This window comes from Adiantum capillus-veneris, chromosome 19 (assembly GCF_014529385.1).
Source record: "Adiantum capillus-veneris isolate H3 chromosome 19, ASM1452938v2, whole genome shotgun sequence".
Classification (NCBI taxonomy): Eukaryota; Viridiplantae; Streptophyta; class Polypodiopsida; order Polypodiales; family Pteridaceae; genus Adiantum; species Adiantum capillus-veneris.
This window is the reverse complement of record NC_140949.1, coordinates 98,551,561-98,573,712: the sequence shown is the minus strand read 5'-3', so window position 1 is coordinate 98,573,712 and position 22,152 is coordinate 98,551,561. Positions and strand designations below refer to the sequence as shown.

Sequence of the window (22,152 nt, the reverse complement as noted above, 5' to 3'; positions counted from 1 at the left end):
GTGCGATTGCTATCTTGAGACTACCATCGCCGCCAAAGAAACACTGTCTGTCCAAGAGCCGATGGACCATGCTGTGCTCGGCTACGGCCTTACGGAATGAACCTAACTCTAATTTTTGGTGCAGGTTCCAGGATGGAAAGTCCGTCGACTTTTCAAGCTCGATTGATGTCGAGATTGCTTTTTAAGTTTGAAATCTGTTTGAGAACTTGTTTGGTGATCCTGTTTGGAATTTGTTTGAAATGGATGGTATCTGTTTTGAACCTGTCTTCGTGCCGATTTGAATTGTTTGACTCTGGTTTTAATACTGGTTTCAATGATTGGTGATTTTACTCCCGGGTGTAGTGAGAAATTATGTTTGAGAATGCTTGTTCATACTCATGGCCTGGACCCTTGTGGTTATTTGCGGGGGGAGTATTGAATGATTGAAAAGTGTTGTTGTGACTCATGGCCCGGACCCTTGTGGTTATTTGTGGGGGGAGTATTGAATGATTGAAAAGTGTTGTTGTTACTCATGGCCCGGACCCTTGTGGTTATGTTTGAGAATGCTTGTTCATACTCATGGCCTGGACCCTTGTGGTTATTTGCGGGGGGAGTATTGAATGATTGAAAAGTGTTGTTGTGACTCATGGCCCGGACCCTTGTGGTTATTTGTGGGGGGAGTATTGAATGATTGAAAAGTGTTGTTGTTACTCATGGCCCGGACCCTTGTGGTTATTTACGAGGGGAGTATTGTTGTTGTTACTCATGTCCCGGACTTGGATGGTTATGCGAGAGGAGTTTAAGATGTCTGAGCAGTGGTTACTCTCAGCACCTCCAAACGACGCACGCTGCGGTCTAGGGGGCGTTTGGTTGTAAAAGGCCTCTATATCTCATGGCCCGGACCTTTTTAGGTTATTTGCGGGAGGAGTGATGAGGGAGTCGTTGAACAGCTCATGGCCCGGACCTGGATGGTTATTTGCGGGGGGAGTGTTCATCGGCGGCTTTATGTTTCTATGTCTTGTAACATGCATATGTGAGCATTTGTGTTGCATTGTGATGTGCCAACCACTGAATATTCCTAATTGGATGAGATTGCTTGGGTATGTAATTTTAGTGCATCAAGACACCCGTGGAAGATCAGTACGGTTTGGGTGTGATGGCTAATTTTACTACGCCGGAATATCAAGAGTTCCGATCTGGACGGAAGGAGAAGCTAACTCCTTGATCAAAACAGCCGATAGTAGCAGCTAACTCCTTAATCAAAAGAGCAGAAAGGAGACGCTAACTCCTTAATAAAAAGAGCAAATTGATTGTCCCTCGGAATGACCCTCGGAAATTTTTGAGCTAACTTGAGTTGTTTTGTAGATATGCTGTAATCGCAGACGATTACTCTCTTTCAAGAAGGGGAGATGTAACAAATTGCTGACGTGTCAAAGCCTAAAGAATGGAGCCAACTTACAGATGATGTGGCTGCCCGAGAGCAGAAACCCTAACCCTAATTTTTGCCAGAAACCCTAAATGCTGAAACCCTAATTCTGGAAACCCTAACCCTAAAACCTGCAAACCCTAATTCGAGAAACCCTAAGAAGAACAAGCAACAGAAGAAGTCCTACCAACTATGGGGACCCCATCCGATGGGGCCCCAAGTGACATAAAGACATTAAAAATAAAGCAGAACACACTCAAAAGACTTTGCACATCAAAATATGATGATGTGGCAGCTGTACGGACGTCCCGGAATTCGCGGCGGATTTTTAGGGAAATCCCGAAATTTTAGGAAGGTGATTTTTTGGGGTCAGCTTTTCATATTTGATGCTTTTAGGCTTTGGGCCTTTAAATATGAGCCTTGGGGGCCCTCTCTGACACTTTTTAGCGCGCAGATTGCAGAGCAGGTGCTCCTCGGCTGTTGTACTTTGTGAATCGGCAGCAATATAAAGAAATACCGAAAGGGGCGCCAAGGTTTGGGGCCAATACTCTCTGGGGTGAAATTCCGCCACTCCATGTCGCGTGTTCTCTCTCTCTCTCTTTCAGTTCAGTTGTTATTGAAGTGCTAAAAGTTTGTTCAGTCTGTTCTTTTCTATTGGCACGTGGTGCCCGTCTTGTGACAGACACTACTACCCTGCCAGCAAGAGAAAGATGTGCTGAGCTCCAATGGAGCAGTTTCCTCTTGATGGGGAGGAGGAGAGAGGGCACTATGCGCAAGACTGGGTTTTAAAGATACATGGATTAGGAGAGTGTCAACTCTCTACATGTGTGTGCATAGTTAGGTGTTGTAGGAGGAGGGCAGCACGTTCTAACGGAAAAGAACAGAGTGAATAGACTTTTAAACACTTCAATACAATTGAGGTGGAAGAGAGAGAGCCCACACGAGACACGGAGTGCGTAGTTCCACACCTAGAATGCAATGGCCCCAAACTGTGGCACCCCTTTTTGTATTTCTTTATATTGCTTCAACTCAGTACAACACGTGTGGCTCTACTCTGCGTCTGCACGCGGTAGAATGCTAGAGAGAGAGCCCATAGTTCATATTTAAAGACCCTTGGTCCTCAGAAGCACGTTACATGAAAAGCAAATAGTCTAAAAGCATCTCGTCTTTCAAAAGCTAGGGCCTTTGGTGGCTGTCTGTACAACAAGGCCACGTCAGCAGTAAATGCATATCGCGGAAATTCGTACAGGCTGTCAACACGTTTTGCAGAGGTGTCTGTACAGTGCCACGTCGCTGTCAGCGTTAAATCTGGACGTTTGTATAGCCTACCAGCCACGTCTTCACCTTGTTACACAAATGTGTGTCTGTGTGTGTGCCTGCTTTTCTGTAAGCCCCAACAGATGGGTGTACCCGAAATTGTTTGGGGTTAGGATTTTAATCCTAACCTTGTTTAATATTTGGGCACTCGGTGAGGATATGCAAGTTGGTGAGAACTTCTCCTTCTGCTACTTTTACTAGGGTTTAGGCCCCTTGGTCGGGATATGGTTAACTAGGGTTAGGCTCGAGGAGCCCTAACCCGGTGGGTCTTCAATGGCTCGTTGACACGTTAGCTAGGTTAGGCTTGGGGAGCCCTAACCCGGTGGGTCTTTAGTGGCTTGTTGACACGTTAGCAGTTTGTGATAGATCTATTGGCAAAGGGACGAGGAAAATGCTTCATGCTCACATGATCGATTCGACAATGCTGCCCTCTTGCCCCCTTCCTATTTCTCTTATGTTGGGTGATCAACAGGTTTTTGATCTCACAGGAGGTTTGGTTTGCGTTGACTGCAGCTGCCTATAGGGGGAGATGAGCTTTTGGACGCTCAGTTTGCTGCTAACTCGAGGCATGTTTCTTGAGGGCCGAGAGGCCAACTTGCATAGGTGTGAGCAGTCTCTTGAGGTGTTCTGTTGTGCGTCGAGAGCACTAATCAACTGGCGCAAGACAGTGGCTTTTTGGGTTGGTAGTGCTCCCGTGCCTGATTGGTCGCCTGGAGAGGGCTTTAGTTGGATATCCCCAAGGACTCTAGAATGCTACTTGGATTGCTAGATTGGTTTGGATCTGTCACCAGAGACCCAAGTCAATTTTGTCATATGCCTTCTCAAAATCAAGGAATACCACAAGATCCTTTTCTCGGAGACGTGCGAGGATAGTGGCCTCCCAAAAGGTGAAAATGTTGTCAAGGATGTTGTGCTCCTTGACAAAGCCTGTTTGTGTCTCATGAGCTTTTGGTTGTTGAGTTTGCTGCTGCTGACTCGGGGCATGTTTCTGGAGGGCCGAGAGGCCAACTTGCATAGGTGTGAGTAGTCTCTTGAGGGGTTCTGTTGTGCGTCTAGAGCACCGATCAACTGGCGCAAGACAGTGGATTTTTGGTTTGGTAGTGCTCCCCTACCCGATTGGTCGCCTGGAGAGGGCTTTAGGTGTGTCCCCCCAAGGACTCAAAACACTACTTGGACTGTCAGGTTGGTTTGGATCTGTCATATGCCTTCTCAAAATCAAGTACCATAAGATCCTTTCCTCAGAGACGTGCGAGGATAGTGGCCTCCCAAAAGGTGAAAATGTTGTCAAGGATGCTGTGCTCCTTGACAAAGCCTGTCCCAGGGACTCAGAACACTACTCGGACTGCCAGGTTGGTTTGGATCTGTCATACGCCTTCTCAAAATCAAGGAGTACCATGAGATCCTTTCCTCAGAGACGTGCGAGGATAGTGGCCTTTGCTAAGATTTTATAGGCTGAGTTGAGAATGGTGATGCGTCGCCATTGCTGAATCTCATCCAAGGGGCCTTGTGTGCAGAATGTGCTGGTAAGCACTACAAAGGTCCCAACCAAGCAACTCCCAATACTTCAAGAAGAAGCGGGGAGTCAAACCATCCTCCCTCTGGTAGCTACCCTTGGGAAATGTCTTGAGGGCCTCTTGAAGCTTCTCTGGCTTAAGAGGGCTCTCAAGCCTCTGGTGCATCTCCTCAGCAACTAAACAAGGTATTTGTGTCCACACTTTCTCTCTGCATGCATCTCGATGCTTTGACTGTGGCTCGGCTGAAACCAACTCACGGTGAAAGTCAGTAGTAACTGCGTGCATATCCTCGGGCTCTGTAGCAATAGACCCATCGGGCCTTCTCAATTGGCAAACACTGGTGTGCGCATGGCAAGGACCCTCCCAAAGAACTCACTAGTAATTTTGTCACCCACCTGAGTCCAGTGCGATTTCTGACGATGGAGGCAAACTCATGGCGCTGCCCCTCAATGATGATCAGCTCCTGCCGAGCCTACTGCATCCACCACTCCATCCAAGGGCTACCTGGGTGATGCTCCTGCATCCTTTATAGGGAAGCAATGCCCGGTTGGAGCTGCTGCTTCTCGTTCGTGGTCTCAACCAAAGGTAGACTCTTGGAGGAAGAAAGACTAAGCTCCACAAGGCTAGAGGCCGCTCTAGTAGCAGAGTCCCCTTGGTGTGTCCATACTCGTCGTCCTAAGTGTCACAACCTTTTCTGTATCCATCAAAATCCTCACTGGGATCTCGTAGCATGACACTGCAACTCCTCTGTCTATCTAACATAGTAAGAATCACTGGCGCATGATCTGAAAAAGTAGTCCTTGCCAAAACGCATACTGAACCGCCCATGTCACAAATGTGGTCACTAGTGTAGATACAATCTAGCCTGGATAGATTCACGCCCCCTACTCTGCGGTCAGATCGAGAGAAAGAGAGGCTATCAGAAGGCCATACCAAGCTTGCATATTGCCATACATCCGAAATCTTGAAAGTCATACATAGGCGCTCCCAAGCAGCTAGCTCTCATCGTGAACAGTAACATGACTGCCTCGAATCCTATCCGAAAGATCCTCTAGCATGTTGAAATCCCCCCCAATGCACCAGTGATCTGCATGGTGACCTATTGGGTCATGCTTGGCACAAGAATACCTCTGCCCACAATGGCTTGTGGCCATGAGTCTGCAATAGTCAGACATGCACCTCCATGAATGCCACTAGTCCCATAAGCAGTTGACCAAAAGTCTCATAGCGGCCACGCAAGATTTGTTTACAATTCCGAATACGGCTCTCACAAAGGTGGTGCTCTTGAAGTGACTTTCCAACCCATGCTCAAGAAGAGCGTGCAGTCCGTAGGGCTACATCCTCTGTCTTGGAATCCTCATGTATAAATACATAGCAAGGAGCTCTCTAGGTATCTACAAAAGAGTATATCCCAATGTGTGTACAACCTACTGCATCAGGTGGCATCACACTAAACTTGGCTAACGGCCAAAGTTTCTGTAACAAGTCTGTCACTTCAAGCTCCCCGTGTGGTGTGAGAACTCAAAAGCCTGGACCTGGAGCCAATCGAGTATTCTATGTAGAGTCTAGTCTGTGTGATCTGTGCCAGACAGGGGAAAAGAAAAACCAAGCGCTGTATCCAAGGCCTTAGTATCTCTACCTGTCAATAAGAGAACATGTACTTTGAACAAGCTGTTTTGAGGTTAGGGGATGGGTCACCAAGAAACTGCGAATTCGTAGTCAAAGAAGTCTCATCTTCGGCAAATGTCGAAACTGATGAGCCTACGAGGGACTGTCGCAAAAGGAGAAGCTGTCACAAACTCCTGACATGTCAAGCCACTGAAGAACAGAGCCAATCTACAGATCCCGGTTGAGGGGCCTAAACCCTTGAAGAAGAAGTAGAAGCAGCGGAAGAAGTTTCACCAACTTGCACAGTCTTGATGAGTGGCCTATTTTTAAAGAAGAGTTCCCACCAACTTATGGGACCCTATCCAATGGGGCCGAGGGAACCTAAAGCATAAAATAAAGGCGAAATAGCTGATGATGTGGCAATTGTATGGACAGATTTCCGTAATTCACGCTGGCTGTGCTGACGTGCCAAACAGTACGGAATTCTATGCTTTACGTTGGCTCTGCTGACGTGGCAGACAATATGGAATTCTGTGCTTTACACTGGTTGTGCTGACGTAGCGCCTGTACGGATTTTCGCAAAACGTGCTGGCAGCTTTTAGCGCCAGTTTTTGAGGCTAGATTCTTTTGAGTTTGAAGCTTTCTGTACCTTCTTTCCAAAGGCCAAGTGCCTTTAAATATGTGCATAGGGCTCAGTCTCTCGCACACTGAAGGTGCAGAGCGCGAGTACCGACATTGGACTGAGTTCAAGCAAAATAAAGAAATACCGAAAGGGGCGCCAAGGTTTGGGGTGTGCTCTCTTGGGGTGGAACTCCGCCACTCCGTGTCTCATGTGTCATCTATCTCTTTTCAATTCAGTTGTTATTTGAAGTGCTCAAAGTTGTTTAGTCTGCTCTTTTCTATTGGCACGTGGTGCCCGTCGCCGTGACAAAAGCCGGTACCAAAAGTGGCGTTGCAAGTAGGGTCGTCCCTCTCGAGCCAGCCAACTCATAGCGAAAGCACTGCCAATAGATCTCCGAGCTGCTGAGGAGTCTCCTGTCCCCTGGGCTGGTGATGGAGTATGAGAAGGGCTAGGAGAGGAGGACAAGCAGACTTCACATTGTGAAGTTTTCGTCCGAGTTACGACCAGTTGATATTGTGCTAATTCTTTCTATCTTTTGTGCTGCGTATGCCCTATCAACTACCTCATTTTTGTGCTAATTTTTCCGATATAATGCTTCTTTTAGTGCTAGGCTTCATTATGGCTGAGTTTGCCTTTGATCGCCGGAGTCATGACAAAAACTCAGTACGTTGAACTTTGTGTTGATGTATGCTCGTCTGTGTGTGTGTGTGGTGTCGTGTTTGGGAGCATATGTTAGTACCTAGTTCTACACCCACTATTGGGCACTGACGACGTTAGTGGGGATGTCGTGGTATCTAGTCAATACTATGCATGATGAAGCTGATGGTTATATTGTCTTGTGGGTGACTACCATGGGTCTATACCTTGCACTTTCCTTTATGGGTGAATCTGGGCTTATCCTCGATTCATCTAGGTATATATAGGAGAGGAGGCTAAGGGGGAAATGGGGGAGATGGGAGGGGCGGGGGGTGTTATAGGCTTGGACACTCCAAGCAAGGAATCAATAGCAACACACGAAGAGAAACTGCAAATCATTGAACTTTACTAGAGAGAGGGAGAGAGAGTCGACACGGCATGGCAGAGTCCTTTTGGTATTTCTTTATTATTGATCACCGCAAAGTACAATTCCCGAGGGTCCTCAGCTCTCAAGATTCTACGCCAAGATGCTCTACAGAGTGAGGCCCTAAGGGTCCTTATAAACAGTACAAGGGATGCCCAAAAGCAGATCCCCGAAAGCATCTGATTCAAAAGCACTTTAACCCAAAAGCATCTGCAACCAAAAGCTTACGCAAAACTGTCCACTTGCCTGCCAGCGCAAAATGTGAAAATCCGTACAGCAGTGCTCCTTAAGTTCTGCAAGTCCCTAGGGGTTAGGTTTTTAATCCCTAGCCCCTTTTACGCCTCTCGGCCACATTTTCTGGGGTCAAACTTCTTTTTCTCTTCTGGTTGCTTTTGGACAGTTTGCTTTTGAGTCGAAACTTTTGGGGCTTTGCTTTTGGGCATCCCTTGTAAGAATAAATAAGCCCCAGGGCCTCACTGTGCAGGGCATCTGGGCGCAGAGACTAAGAGTGAGCACATGCGGGCTCTTTGTTCTTTGCTCACAAATTAATATAAAAATAAATACCGAAAGGAGTGCGAGTCTTTGGGGCCAATACCTCTTGGCACGGAATTAAGCCAGGCTGTGTTGTCTCTTGTGAATTGTTTTGAAGTGAATCTCTGCTGTGTCGCGACAAAATTTTGACTTGGGGTGTCCAAGTTTGTTACAGTGGTATCAAAGCCCGCCCGACTTCTCTTCTACCGGAAAATCTGATCCCTTATTTGGACACTCAAGGATTCCAGAAAGAATCAATCGACTTCCTCTGCATCTGCTGATGCGGGAGGAGATCATGTAGAAGATTTAAATGACTTAACAAAAGAAGAGTACGGGCCACCTCGGCCTACTCAGTACGAACTTTAAGAGATGGAACGTTGACAGCAGGTTGACGAGTGCACAATGCAGATGATTAAATTTGCGAAAGACCCTTAGTTTGTAAAATTTGTCTCAACAATCCATTGCTGAAGTATACACTCAGTGGCAGGAAGCCACCGAACCACCAATCAAACCGGCAATCAAGAAACCTCCTTCTTTGAGGATGTTTACAGACCAAGAACTCCAAGAGGTGGTTCAGACTCAGATCGGTCAGCTTTTGGACATGCAAAATCAATCCAAAAAGCAAGTGAAAAAGCGCAAGAAGGGGATTGACTACCCTGGTTATTTGGGCCGTCAATCTTCTTTTGCATCTGCAAGAAAGCAAAAGAAGCGTGTATGCTTTAAAGAACTACCCAGTTGTTCTTCTTCCTCTTCTTCCGATAGTTCTTCTAGCTCTTCTGACTCGAGGCGAGGAGGACAGAAAGGGCAAAAAGCGAAGCAAAAAGCAAAGCTTCGGGAAGGGCAAGAAAAAGGCAAAGAATTCAGATTTCGCCCAGTTTCTGATAGCTCTATGGAAGAGTCATCCTCTGACAATTCGGACTCCGATGACCACATGTTTTTAGAAAAAGGTTGAAGCACTTCTATAGAGCCAACCAATGTGACTTCCTTGAAGACGGGAGCAAGAAAGCAAAAGAATTTAAAGAAGGTGGAGGAGGACAGTCGATAAAATTTGAATCCTTCTCTGAATTCCAAGATGCTCCGAGGGCTTTGGCCATCATTGAGTAGTTTGACATAGCCTTCGCTGGAGGGGCTACTCAGAGCACTCCAAGATTAGGAGGGCTGTATCTTTTCTCAAAGGAAATGCTCGAACATGGTGGTCCACTCTTCTTCTGAGGAAAGAAGCTCCAGTCAAGTGGTTGAAATTCAAAAGGCTCTTTATTTCTTCTTTGCTGACCCGGGAGTACGAACGGGATATACGAATCGCTTGGAACCATCTTCGGATGTCACAAGACGGCACCACGTGCCAATAGAAGAGAACAGACTGAACAGACTTTTAGCACTTCAATAACAACTGAACTGAAAGAGAGAGACACACACGACACGGAGTGGTGGAATTCCACCCAGAGAGTATTGGCCCCAAATCTTGGCGCCCCTTTCGGTATTTCTTTATATTGCATCAGCACAATACAAGCCGGTACTCCAGACTCTTCACCTTCTCCAGGAAGCATGCCGGTTGAATATGCTTACAATAACACTGTGCATACGTCAATAGGTAAGGCACCATTTGAGATAGTGAAGGAGGGAAGAAAGTCCCCCATTTTGCACACTAAGGATAAGATTTTTGAGGCAGACAAGTATATGCAAGATGTGGATGAAACATACAGGAAGATAAAGATTGCTCTTGAGAAGACTCATGCTAAGCAAAAGAAAGCTGCTGATTGTCACCGTCGTGAACTTTGTATTTTCACTTGGTGATTAAGTGCTTTTGCGCTTTGAAAAGGCCATGTTAAGGAAAAGGAAAGGCAAGGAACGTTTGTTTCCTAAGCTCAGTATGCGATATTATGGTCCTTTTCAGATTTCGGAAAAGATCAGCGATGTAGCTTACAGGTTGAAGCTATCAAAAGGCTGGAAAATACATAATGCTCTTCATGTCAGCCTTCTTAGACCCTTTGTCGGTGATGTGCCAGAGAATATGCTTGATGAGGAACAACCCGAAGTGGAAGAATTGGATGAGATCCTTGTTCCTGAACAGATATTGGCACATAAGGAAAGGAAGGTTAGAGAAAAGGTTGCAAGACGCTACCTGGTGAAGTTCAAGAACTATCCATCTTTGGATGCCACATGGATAGAAGAGTTTGAATTGATTAATTCGCTTCAGCAATTGCAATTATATCTTGAAGCCTTTCAGATGGAACCCGCAGTGACTTGATTTAGCCCTATGGAGCAAGGTAAGGGCATGGTTCATGATGCTCAAAGAAGTAGTTAAGCAATTGTATCTACTCTTTCCATACAGAATTTGGCTAGAGAAGTTTGTGCTTGAGACTACACTAGAATACTTCTATGCTTGATATATGTGTGGTTGCCTTGTTGGTGGGATTGTCTAATCGTCCAACGCTACATTTCCGGAAGCATGTATATCTTGAATTCCCATCGTAGAATATATGTGATATCAGGAGATATGCGCATGTATTATTGGCATGCAAGCGAGGTCGCTTGCAGTATTTCAAGGGTGGGGTGTGTCACCAGGAGGTGTATTTTTCCTGGTGCCTTCTCTAAATATGTATTTCAGATGAATATGTATAGTTCTGGGGGCCATATCAGAGAGGGGATGGGTCTCAAACCCTTTAGTGGATTTGCCCGTGCAAGGCTGGTTTGCAGCAACCAGGGGTCAGGTACAAATGTGTACTCACGCACCCATACATGAAGCAAGGTGCTCGTAAATAAGGTTCATTACATTTGGATTTCATTGCACATTATGCTCTAGAGGTTGGAAGCTGGCTGGCAAAGATGGAATGCCAGGGAATCATTTAAACTTAAGAGTGGACTTGTGAGACTGCAACATTTGCTTGGAGAGGAGCCCGTAGGATCTTCCAGGGGCCAGTGTTGAAAACTGGATGTTTTACGCAGTGATTTTTTTTGCTTGTTTTATGTGGTTGTTAATTACTGTGAGGGCAGGTCTTGTGTGCCACAGGATGTTGGTAGCATGCTCTACATGCTTGGATGGAGTCTAGGACTCTTTAACATATTCCAAGGTTTTTAGTATGCTGGCGTGGATAACTGGGTACCATATCTGGGCTCTGACTTATTATCATATACGTGAACTTTCAGACAGGAGGCTAATCTATCAACTACCATATCTGGGCTCTGACTTATTATCATATACGTGCACTTTCAGACAGGAGGCTAATCTATCGACCCTTTGAGGGAAGAGGGTGACTGTTTAGTCCACCCTTGTCTTGTACCGCTAACTAGATACATCTTTGGTAGGCATTGGACAACAGAAGTGAAGGATTGGTTTACAGGTTGAAGCTTTGGGAAATTCTCAGGATTAACACGGCTATGCACAGCCTCAGTTCGCTTAGTTTTCTTACTCTGATGGTTTGGATACCGGTTATGTTCTTTGGATACTATCATTTCTTGTGTATGTTTCAATATAGTTAGATGCGTTTCTTGGCAACATAAGAAACACTAAGGCATGCGACATTGTAGAGCAGTAGGAGGAAATGTTGATGAGCGAAACATGTCATCAGTCATCATTGCTCACAAACAATCTACCCTTGCATATGGCGATGTGCCTCCAGCCAGCGAATTGTAAGAAGCACTGAGCTTACATTAACTGTGCGTGCAAAATGAGTGTCTTATCTCTTCTTCAAATAGGAGATAGTGAAATACTTCAGCAAATTTTTAGCATGCTTCTATTATGAATATCTGGTTTGAGCTGTACTTTGTGTCAGAAAATAATTCGAGTACTCCATTCATAAACAAGTTTTTCTGCGTGTTTTTTCGGGGTATTACAGGGGGTATTGCTTGGTCTATCAAATACAGCAGGTGTCCTAGCAGGTGTTATTGGCACAGCAGCAACTGGTTACATACTCCAGCATGGTACACCTTTATCTCCAATGCTCTCTTCTATCTTAACTTAGGGTGAGCTACATCGGTAACTGAGTGTAGGGGCCCTGAACTACATGCACATCTCGTGTACCTTATGTATTAATCTTGGGAAAATTACCGAAATGCCACTGAAAATTTTGGAATTTTGCAAAATACCCCTCTAATTAAAAAACTTCCCAATATACCTGTCATATTCAGCATATTCTGGCAAAAATTCCCAAAATGTTTTGAAATTTTCCCATAATTCCTTGAATACCACCTTATCAATCTGGAAAATTATCTCCAAAAAAATTATTTATCGCATTATGGGCTCACAGGATGAAACAATTCACTATTTGTAGACACAAATTCCACTATTTGTAAGCTCATTTATGAAAGTTTATATATATTATGCTTCAAGCTAGATCTCTATTATAAACAATGTATATAGTATATGGAAATTGGAGCAATCCATCCAAAATTGGTACAAGGGTAATTTGGGATTTTTTGAAATTTGAGGTTATTTTCCACAGGATGCTGGGACGATGTGTTCAAGGTAGCAGTTGGTCTTTATCTCTGTGGGACTGTAGTGTGGAACTTGTTCTCCACAGGGGAGCGCGTTTTTGATTGAGGCTCACTCGACGCAGATATGTCCAATGACAGGCCCAGCCCCCATTTTTGATGTAACATTCGGATTCTTACAGAGCGCTTCATATCAGCCTTCTGTAATCAAGCTGTACATTATTGATTCATTGTATACATGCTCTTATTTGATTCATAAGTCGATGAATTCATTGAAAATAGATGATGACAGCTCTACAAGCTGTGTGGCTCGTCAGCAATGAAAATGCAGGGACTGGAGTAAATGTAAAGAAGCCTACCCAAATGTTCACGAGGCTGGCTTGTTAAAATTCTTCTACTACATGCTCATTACTTGATTCATTAAGTTTCCATTATGAGCTGCCTATGCACAAATGCTACAAATGGTTGTGGTATGACAAGTGGGAGCAGGAGTCTCATCAAAATCAATGCCCGTCTCTTGCCAAACATCACACTGCAGGGAAATAGGAGGCTTTAAGATATGTGAGCTTCTATGCTAAATTCTATCATGGCAATGATCTTTTTGATGCTACTTGGCAGAGGAAGGGGTGTTTTCCACGATACTTGCAGACACACAAGCCATATTGCCTGCAGTAAGCTAGGATATTCCAAAATTTTTGGTATCAAGTGTTCTCAATGGTAGCTTGGAAAATATAACTATCTTTGGTCAAATTTTCATCCGTTGGTATGCCATTTCTTCTTCTTCTTTTTTCTTTTTATTAGTAGGAATCTCAATTGTATGTGTGTACATACACACAGGTCACTTTTAATCTTTGGATTGTTGGCAGGATTTATCTCTTGAAAGTTCCTCTGCCTTTTACTTGGATTTTTTGATTTAGTGCAAAAAAAGCCATCTACTCGCACTAACACTTCGATTGCACCAAGTCTCTAGGGGCTTAATTTTTACTTTTCCCCAAGACTAAAACCCTGATTGGGAATAATTCCTTGACTCTTGAATGTGACCTCTTCCTTGGACTAGGTTTACCTCCCGTGGGTGGGATCTCTCCCTTATACAATTGTGCTTGGCCATAGAGGATTGTTTTAGTGTCTTGTGGATTGATCTGCCCTTTGATCTCGTATTATAAAAACCTTGGCTCGTGGTAGGTGTTGCGACTTGGTTGGTGCTAAAAATGTACTAAAAATGTAGTGGGGTAGTTATCCCGCCACCGAACTCGTTGAGGGGTATGCGGCCTTTGCGTTGCTTTTAATTCCTCCCTTCTCCAAAGCGTTTGCTGCATATTTTTCAACTGCTGCCCCCCCCCTCTCTCTCTCTCTCTCTCTCTCTCTCTCTCTCTCTCTCTCTCTCGTGCCACCATCCTGAGGATGGCCTACTGTGCAGTCTTGTAAATCTTGTGGAGCCGCGGTGCCTGCAGACTTGGATTGCGGGTTGATTCTATAAGTTGATTATGTGGATTTCATTGCTCGAGGGTAGCTGATTGGACTCCTTTGTGCAGACATACTACCTATTTAAACCTGGTGAGGGTCTCTCTTCTCCCTCACTTACCCTTGCTCTGCTTGTGATGTGTGTATTTGAAAGTGAGTGAGGGACGCGGTATTATCACCGCTCCGTCGTTATTTTCCATATGAATATTGTGGAGTAGCTTGCGCCTTCTTAGGTGCTCTCTTGTTTTCCTTTTGAGTATGTCAATGTTGTTGTTGCTTGGTATTTTTAGACATAAATCTAGTTTAAATGAATGATTCACCAGGCTAAGTAGATACAGGCCTCCATTGTGTAATTCCTATGTCGTAGTGTAGTTCTTTGATACTTGATGCAGTACCTCTCTACTCCCGGTTCTGGTTTCTGCAAGTGATTATACAACTACATTCGTAATCTCATGACTATGTGTAACTTGTTGCATTAAGCTATTGGATGATCTACTGTTATGCGATGTCGCTACTCGCTAAGAATGTTCAAAAAAATGTGTGAGATCGCTTGTAGCAGCCGACTCTTTTGTGGAAAATTCTTCAAACAAGTTTTAACTGGTACACTAAGCTAAAAAGGCTAAAACTACTCAGGGTAATATTGTCGGACTATTAGTTTATGGATCCACAGTGGCTCTTTTAGCTTGAATGGTTTAAATGAGTTATGCTTCACTGATCTCTTGTGGCAACGATGATTGTAATCATTGATATAGTTCATTTAACCTACATATTTGCCTCTCATTGCCATACATTATTTATCGGTGGTAATCGAATGCAAGTAAAATCCACTTTTCCCTTGGTTGGCTCAGTGATGGTTATTTGCTTTGAATGTCCAAGCAATTATTTGTGTATTACTGAAATTAACCTAAAACTTATGAAGAAAATATTTTGAAAGTTTGATATGGTGTTGGACTCTCATTATTGTATTGCCATTGGGGATGATGCTAGATGTCTAAAGCTTGCTATTTTTGGCCATTAAAAAGGATTGATTGGTAGACTTACATGTCATCTTTCAAATATCTTAAAAACCTTTACATGTAATTTTGCTTCAAAACATAATGCTAACCATTCTTGGGCTTAGCAAAGTAAGGGCTCAACCAGCTGTGTCGAATGAACAATATTTTATAGTGTGATTGCTTAATCTGAATATTTGGATCAAATATTTTTCAAGACACTTGCATCAAAAGGGGTCATGGCCTTTTGATGCCTTTATGAATTTTAAAAAAGAGGGTGGGTCTACTTTTTAAAGGTCTCCCGTTTTGGACACTTCACACTTCATATAGAATTTTAAATTAAAAAAATGAAACCAAAAAGAGATAACAAAGAATAGAGACTCTAAATAATTTTTAGTAAGCACTTGGATCAAAAGGGGTGATGGCCTTTTGATCATAATAAAACCATTTGAAAAATATGGCTTTAGGTTTTAACCACTTATTTTTGTAGGGATATTGATACTTTGCATTATGTAATACTCTAATTTATTTAAAGGATATTAGGTTTAAGTTAAAAAGATTTTGAATAGGACATGAATAACAATTGATAGGTTCTTTGACACATGTAATACGTATTCAAAGCTAACGAATTTGTTGTCTTGTTTACATGATGCAAGTGAGAATTAGAAATGTTTTGGCTTAGTTACTGTCTGTCATTAAAGAACATTGCTTTCGCTACTTTAGGACCATTGTATCTTGACTATCGCTTGTACAAAAACATTAGAATGATAGACAGTGAAAATTGAGAAAGTGAAAATTGTCATACATAAGGGCTAGTTTTTTTAACAAAAATGCATACATAAGAGATACATATAATACTTCAAAATATAAAGGTAAGGAATTATTTAAATACTTGGTTTTGAGATATTTCCAGTTAGAAGAATTCCATTAGACATCCATAAACCAAGATATCAAACAACATAAAAAACATTTTTTGTCGTGATGGCCTTTTGATCATAATAAAACCATTTGAAAAATATTCAACATAAAAGATGCACGTATCAAATAACCCCTTGAATAACAAGTGAAATATTATTTCCAACAAGCCTAACTACATACCAAGCAATCAACCGATCGAGTCCCAATAAGAAACATTCAACCAATTGAGGCTCCAGCCTCCTCAGGTAGTTACAAACAATCGCAATCTCTCTATCCAGAATAACATTACCAGACTAGAGTCGCCTAATGGCATTAGCTCATAACCACATACATTTAGAGATCACATCCATGCTATCATTTATCATGCAAAAAGTTATCAGCTTCAAATATCTATACACCAAGCAAAAGAACTCCACCTGAGATGAAGCCAGGGAATGAACCTTCAAAGATTGTTGCGTTTCTTTCCCTTTAGCGATAGTGTATCTCACACAGAGTAAAGTCACTTAAATAACACAAACACTACAACTCAACCAAAGACTGAAAGTACAAAATCCCCCTAAGTGAGGGAAAACCCTCACCTTTAAAAAGGTTTGAATCTGCAAAGTAGTGAGTAAATGTCACATCCAAGCACACGCAACACCACCGCGGCCCACACAATATCCACAATAGGTTGCCATTCTGCACTAGCATTGATTGAAGACAAGTGAACTACCAACATATGCATTTTAGAATAAGGCAGATCCATTCCACTTGCAACAAAAATCATCGAACGATATTATGCAGATAAGTATACATAACTGTACTATCAAAGAGAAAGATCAATCCTTACCCAAATTGTACTAAGCATCAAAGTCTTTTTAAACACGTGAGGTCAAAAGTTATTATCACAAAAGACCCCTTACCAGTGTGTTATTATGTGGGCCTTGCTTTTAGGCTAGGGCTGACCGATACCTCCAAGCAATTACAAGCTAGGCCTAGGTGTGAGCCAAGCTAGCACATTCTAGTGCCTTATAAGAAGAGAAGGACTAAGATTTCATCTAGATAGATATTTGTATGTGTGTGTCGGAGAGAGAAAAAGGTTTTTTGTTCATCAGAGAGAGAGAGAGAGAGAGAGAGAGAGAGAGAGAGAGAGAGAGAGAGAGAGAGAGAGAGAAGGGACAAAAAAGTGAGAATTCAGCCATGAAGAGAGAGAGTGCGAGGGAGAGAGAGATAAGAAGGTGGTGGGCTGAGGAAGAGAGAGAGGGAGAGGAGACAAGGAAGGGGGGCGGGGGGGGGCTCCATGATGGAAGAGGACAAGGTGGGGAGAGGTGATAATGAGGAGGAGGCCCTTTTATTTGCTTTTGTAAGATAGGTGGTCCATGGTTGTACAATCCATTGAGTGCCCCTTTTATTTACTAATATATAGCTTCTAATAATTTGAAAGTGGAGCCCTATGAGGAGAAAATGGAGGGGGAGATTATTTCTAGTGGCTCCGCCGGTACTTGGAGACAAAGACTCCTTACCATGCAAGATTGATTGCTTCAAGTGAAAGCTTTTACAGGAGCTTTATTTATTTTGATCATCAAGTGGTCGTTCACACCACAAAGTGCACTTGAGAATTGCTGACAAGAGGGGGTTTCCATAGAGAGAAGTGGAATGAGTTCAAAAGGTGGTAACATGTATAGTTAAATAGTATAAACTTGAGCAGCCATAGCTATAGAGACTGTGTGGAAGAGGGAGATAAAAGATGATGATCTTTGAGGAGAGCTTCTTTTGGGTGAGGATTGTATGGAACTTCATGAGATAGAAACACAGAAGTTTCTATTCTCTCTCCAGCACAATCCTATAGAAAAACGCATAAAACTCCCTCTTGCAGTCTTCAAATGAAAAACTTTGAACTACAAGGTTGTTCATCTCATTGTTTTTGATAATCTAAGCGATCCTTTTTTCATTAATGCTTTCTTTTTTGAACTTTTCAAAAAATACTCACCATAGGTCCTAAATAAACAATTTTGTCTTTTTAGAGCCACTCCTCTCATCTCATCTTTTGCATGGGAGGCTTGTGAACCACATTCCTTATCTCCACATAGCTTTAGGTTGGCAAGTGTGGCTAAGAGCACAATGGCTCTCATTCCCACATTTTTGTTATCCTTCTCATTTTGCAGGCTTTCGAGATCCGTTTTGGATTCTTTTGGACTCGCTCATATCCTGTCTTTGCCCCATAAGATCCCTATTGAATCCATATAGAATTTTGTTGGCTCTTATGAAGAATCCTTTCAAATTTTAGAACTCTCTAGCTCACAAAAACATTCCTTTGTCCGTTGTACATAATTGGCCCTTCTCTAACTATTTTTATTTTCTCTCACTAGAATGGCCAATTCTAGCAAGAGAAAATTCATTTAAGCTAAGACTAGAAATGATTTTTGGTGACATTATTCCACCCTCAATGTCTCAGTAAACAAATCCACAAATGGTATACATACATTGCCAAAAACCCTGGCAAACTGGCTCACTCATGAACGAGTGGCTCTATAGATCTGTACCTGTCCAAAACAGTTGTAAACCTATGAACCTGCTATCTATGAGCTATACCTAGCTCAAGTTGTATCCACAAATGCATACATTGCATGAGACTACAGAAAACCATGCTAAAACCGCTCTCTAGAATGCCCCACACAATCATACATAGTTTGCACTGTAAGAAAGTGCAACCTGTGAGCATCGCTGGTATGACATGGTTACCTAAACTTTGCAGGACTCTATAGGTTTACTTCATGTTTGAATAGAACCTCTTTGGAAAAAAATAGAGAATTCCATCCTGTGGTGCTGACTTTGGTGAGGAGGTGGCTGATCCAGTTGAGCTAGTGTTGATGAATACTGGACCGATGATGTGTTATGGATATTGTATCTTATAAGACTAGTCTATGCATATTTCTTTAGATATGTAGGATATCTCCAATGAGTGTATTATATCTATTGCCTATGTTGATTCTTCCTGGAGTTAGACTCCCAAAAATCACCTAATTTACTACATTATCTGCTTGTGTTTGATGCACAGTCAATGGCTCCGGGTACATGGACATGTTCTGGTGTATTTCTAAGTTGAATAAGGGGTTTCTTTGCTTCCAATTTTCTATTATTACAAGAGGTCAGAGGGATCCTTATCAAAAAAATTACAGGACCAGCCTGACGGAGTGTATATTTTTATAATTACATGTTACGATATTACATAACTGTCTCAGCTGATTATTTCCTACTTTAGCTTGTATGATAATTGCGTATAGCTTCTAATTGTTGAGGATCACAAGCTTCTCCGACTTTTGTTGAAATCCAACATAATGCTTGCTGGCAATGTTCACTATAAAGGCAACACCAGTCTCGAGTTTTTTGAAAACAGGATTGTGTATATGTGGCTTTTGATACTGATAATGCCCAAAACGGATTGTCTATTTTTACCATGAAGTACCAAAAATATAAGCTGACTGCATGGATGAGTACTATTGTTGATCCTATCAAGAGGGCGCAGATCTTGACAAGCTTAAAGTAGCTAGGGCTGAATATATGGCCTCATTTGCGGCTAATAACATGGCGTGTACTAGGAAAAGAGTCTTTCTTAAGAGAACTTGCAAGAATAAGGAGATTAGTTATAAAGAATTTTAGCACAGGAACAAGTCTAGTGTTAATCCTAGGACGTTCTCATGAAACTATTCATCAATAGTTTTTTAAGGTTTTGTTTATTTTGGTGTAATTGTCTACCAAAGTCTTATGAAAATTATCTTTCAATGATAGTTTTTCACAAAAAAATTGTACCGTTTGTGACATGGATAACAACTAGGATGCCCATGCATCACCTGCATATAGAGCCAATGCTAACTGAATGTTGTGTTGTTTTTATGGGTGCAGGCGAGTGGCTACTCTCTTCGGTTTAGCTTTTTGGTTACTTTACTTTTTGGAAGATTGGCTCCTGGTTTGAAGTTTGTGAAGGAATTTCTACCTTTAGGATGGTGACTTGTACCAACTTGATTTTATTCATTTGTACAAAAATTTTCTATCTAAGTTTATTTTGTACAAAAACCTTGTCTTTATCTGGGTAAGCTTGGTCTTTGAACATGTAAATGTTCGTTTGTGGGTAATATTTGTAGATTAAAAAAACACACATAATTGCACTTAGATATAGTCTTACAATTGGATCAGGACTAGGTTCCCAGTATTGCATTAGGTCAGGTTTCTCTATTGGAACAATCAGTCTGAGCTAGAAGGGGCTAGATTCACACGATCCTTATGATAGTTTTTTGACCGGTTGAAGGAGGATGCCAAAATACTGCACTGTTACACTGTCACAATATGCTTTCCTTGCCTAAAAAAATTCTTAGATTCAGCTTCTCATGAAATATCCTTTCTAGAATTTTAAATTTTTGAGACATGTCTAACTATGCCTCTTTCATGCTGTTTCCTTGTATCAGGGACTGTATTTACCAATAGAGCCTCTTTCAAGGGCTTCTCTTTTGGTTCTTAGACGCATACAAGATTGTTAGCGGATACGCCGCGACGGACGTCAGCACAGCGAGAACTCACCTAACAAGATTTGTTAGCTAAGGACGAAGCTCGACCCGCAGGCGCGTGGAAGCAAGCATAGGGTGACAACCTACACTCGACCGACTCTCGACTACTTCCTACAGAGGTCTCTACCCAATGTCTAAGCTACAGCCTTCAGGAGTGCATAAGAGGAGATTTCCTACAACGCTTCCAATAGCCAAATACCCATCAAACGTTCTCAAAACGCCACAGAACTTGAAGGAGACCCTATTAACACCAATAGGTCGCTCTCCCTAAGGTCCATGAACCAAAATCCCAACCCTAAACACCTGGTGCAAAATCACGTAGGATGTCTGGTCGAAATTTTGCAAGTCGTCGTTTCCAAAGACTAAAGTGCCTAATGTGTAGCTCTACTCAATGCGATTGTGTGGATATGCTGAAATGAAAAAACAGACAACGTATGCTCACCGAATCACCAGATGTAGCTCGTGGGTCGAGTTCGCAAAACCAGACCGTACACCCGCAATGTAGGTATTGGCGTGTAGCTCTCGTCGGGGGCAACACGCTGCACTTCTCCACACTCGATTTGGACCCCCGCCGGTGCGCGCGTAGCGTCAAGATGAAACTCTCACTCTCTCTCGTACACAGTACGCTCACTCACACAGACAGAACTTTTTAAAATTGACAAAGGTTTTTTTCATTAAGGTCAAAAGTGGTATAAATACCTTACAATCTCAAACCCTAATGTTCCAATTTAACCATCTACTCAATCTAAATGTCAAAAATGAGATACAATCTGGAAGCTTCTGTAAGCCCCACTATTTACAAAGGTGAAATGACGGGTTTTCTCAATTAAAGAATAATTACAAAAAATAATATTGTGCCGAGCAATCATTCTCCGTAGGGTGTGTCCAGCTGCTAACACTCCCCCCCTCCTAGTTCATGTCGTCCCCGACATGGCATTTGAGCTGCTTCTTTAATGTAGGCTTTCGCACATCTTTAGAAGGGACTTGTAGCGCGCATGCTGAGCGAGTAATGTCCGGTCGAATATATCTATGTTGATGGGTGAAGAAGCCGGTGTAGAAGGCTTCTTCAAAGGCTTGGAGGTGATAAGAAGGCAAAAACATAATCCTCTGATATAGTGCATGGATCACCTCGTGAGAAGGCTGGGCAGATAGATCGTATGCATATCTGTATGTATCTTGAAAGAAAAAGATATTGTCTGTCATCTGGCCTGGTTTGAAGGTTTCGAAGACTGCTAGAAGGGTTTTACATATTTTTCTCATCATGATGCAAGATAGGTCAGACGAGCCAGTGAATAATTTGATGGCGTCCGTTAGGGTTTTCACCATGTATTGCTCACTCATTCTCTCACCTACCTTCAAGCCTGATAGCTTCGGGTAATTGAGCCAAGTGGCTTGGCTTCTCTGCAACAACAGCTCTTGGGCTTTCCATGTCCTCATTCTTGGTAGAGGGTAGAAACTGAGGTTGTGTCTGATGACTTTAGGTGCCTCTACTAGATGGATTAAATATTGAGGATATTTTGTGAGCCATGCCTTTCTCCACCTGGGTTGAGAATCCACTATTAGCTTGACCCCTTCAGGTTTGGAGATATCTGCTTTGTACAGTGGCACTGTTGGCTCCTCTTTTATCCGTTTGTTGATTTTAGCAGCTTCATACTTTAGCGGAGGATATGGGAGAGAAGGCTATAGCCATTCACGCCGAAGGACATTGGCATCTATCTTCTAAATAGTCATTGATTTAAACACTCTCTGCTC

At 42.7% G+C, this 22,152-nt stretch overlaps 1 protein-coding gene and 1 long non-coding RNA gene across 2 annotated transcripts in view; both read left to right on the top strand.

The window, feature by feature from the left end:
• LOC147434531 (sodium-dependent phosphate transport protein 1, chloroplastic-like) overlaps positions 1-12,771 on the top strand; it is a 45,812-nt gene extending 33,041 nt beyond the window's left edge. The window contains exons 10-11 of the mRNA XM_086490978.1: positions 11,894-11,978; positions 12,500-12,771. Of these exons, the coding sequence (XP_086347104.1) occupies positions 11,894-11,978; positions 12,500-12,597 (183 nt within the window). The 3' untranslated portion in view covers positions 12,598-12,771. The remainder of the gene's footprint in view (positions 1-11,893; positions 11,979-12,499) is intronic.
• Positions 12,772-13,814: 1,043 nt separating this feature from the next.
• Positions 13,815-21,237, top strand: LOC147434530 (uncharacterized). Its single transcript, XR_015185367.1, has 3 exons — positions 13,815-14,042; positions 19,742-19,842; positions 20,302-21,237. It is a non-coding gene; the product is annotated as an uncharacterized LOC147434530 (long non-coding RNA).
• Positions 21,238-22,152: the final 915 nt, after the last annotated feature.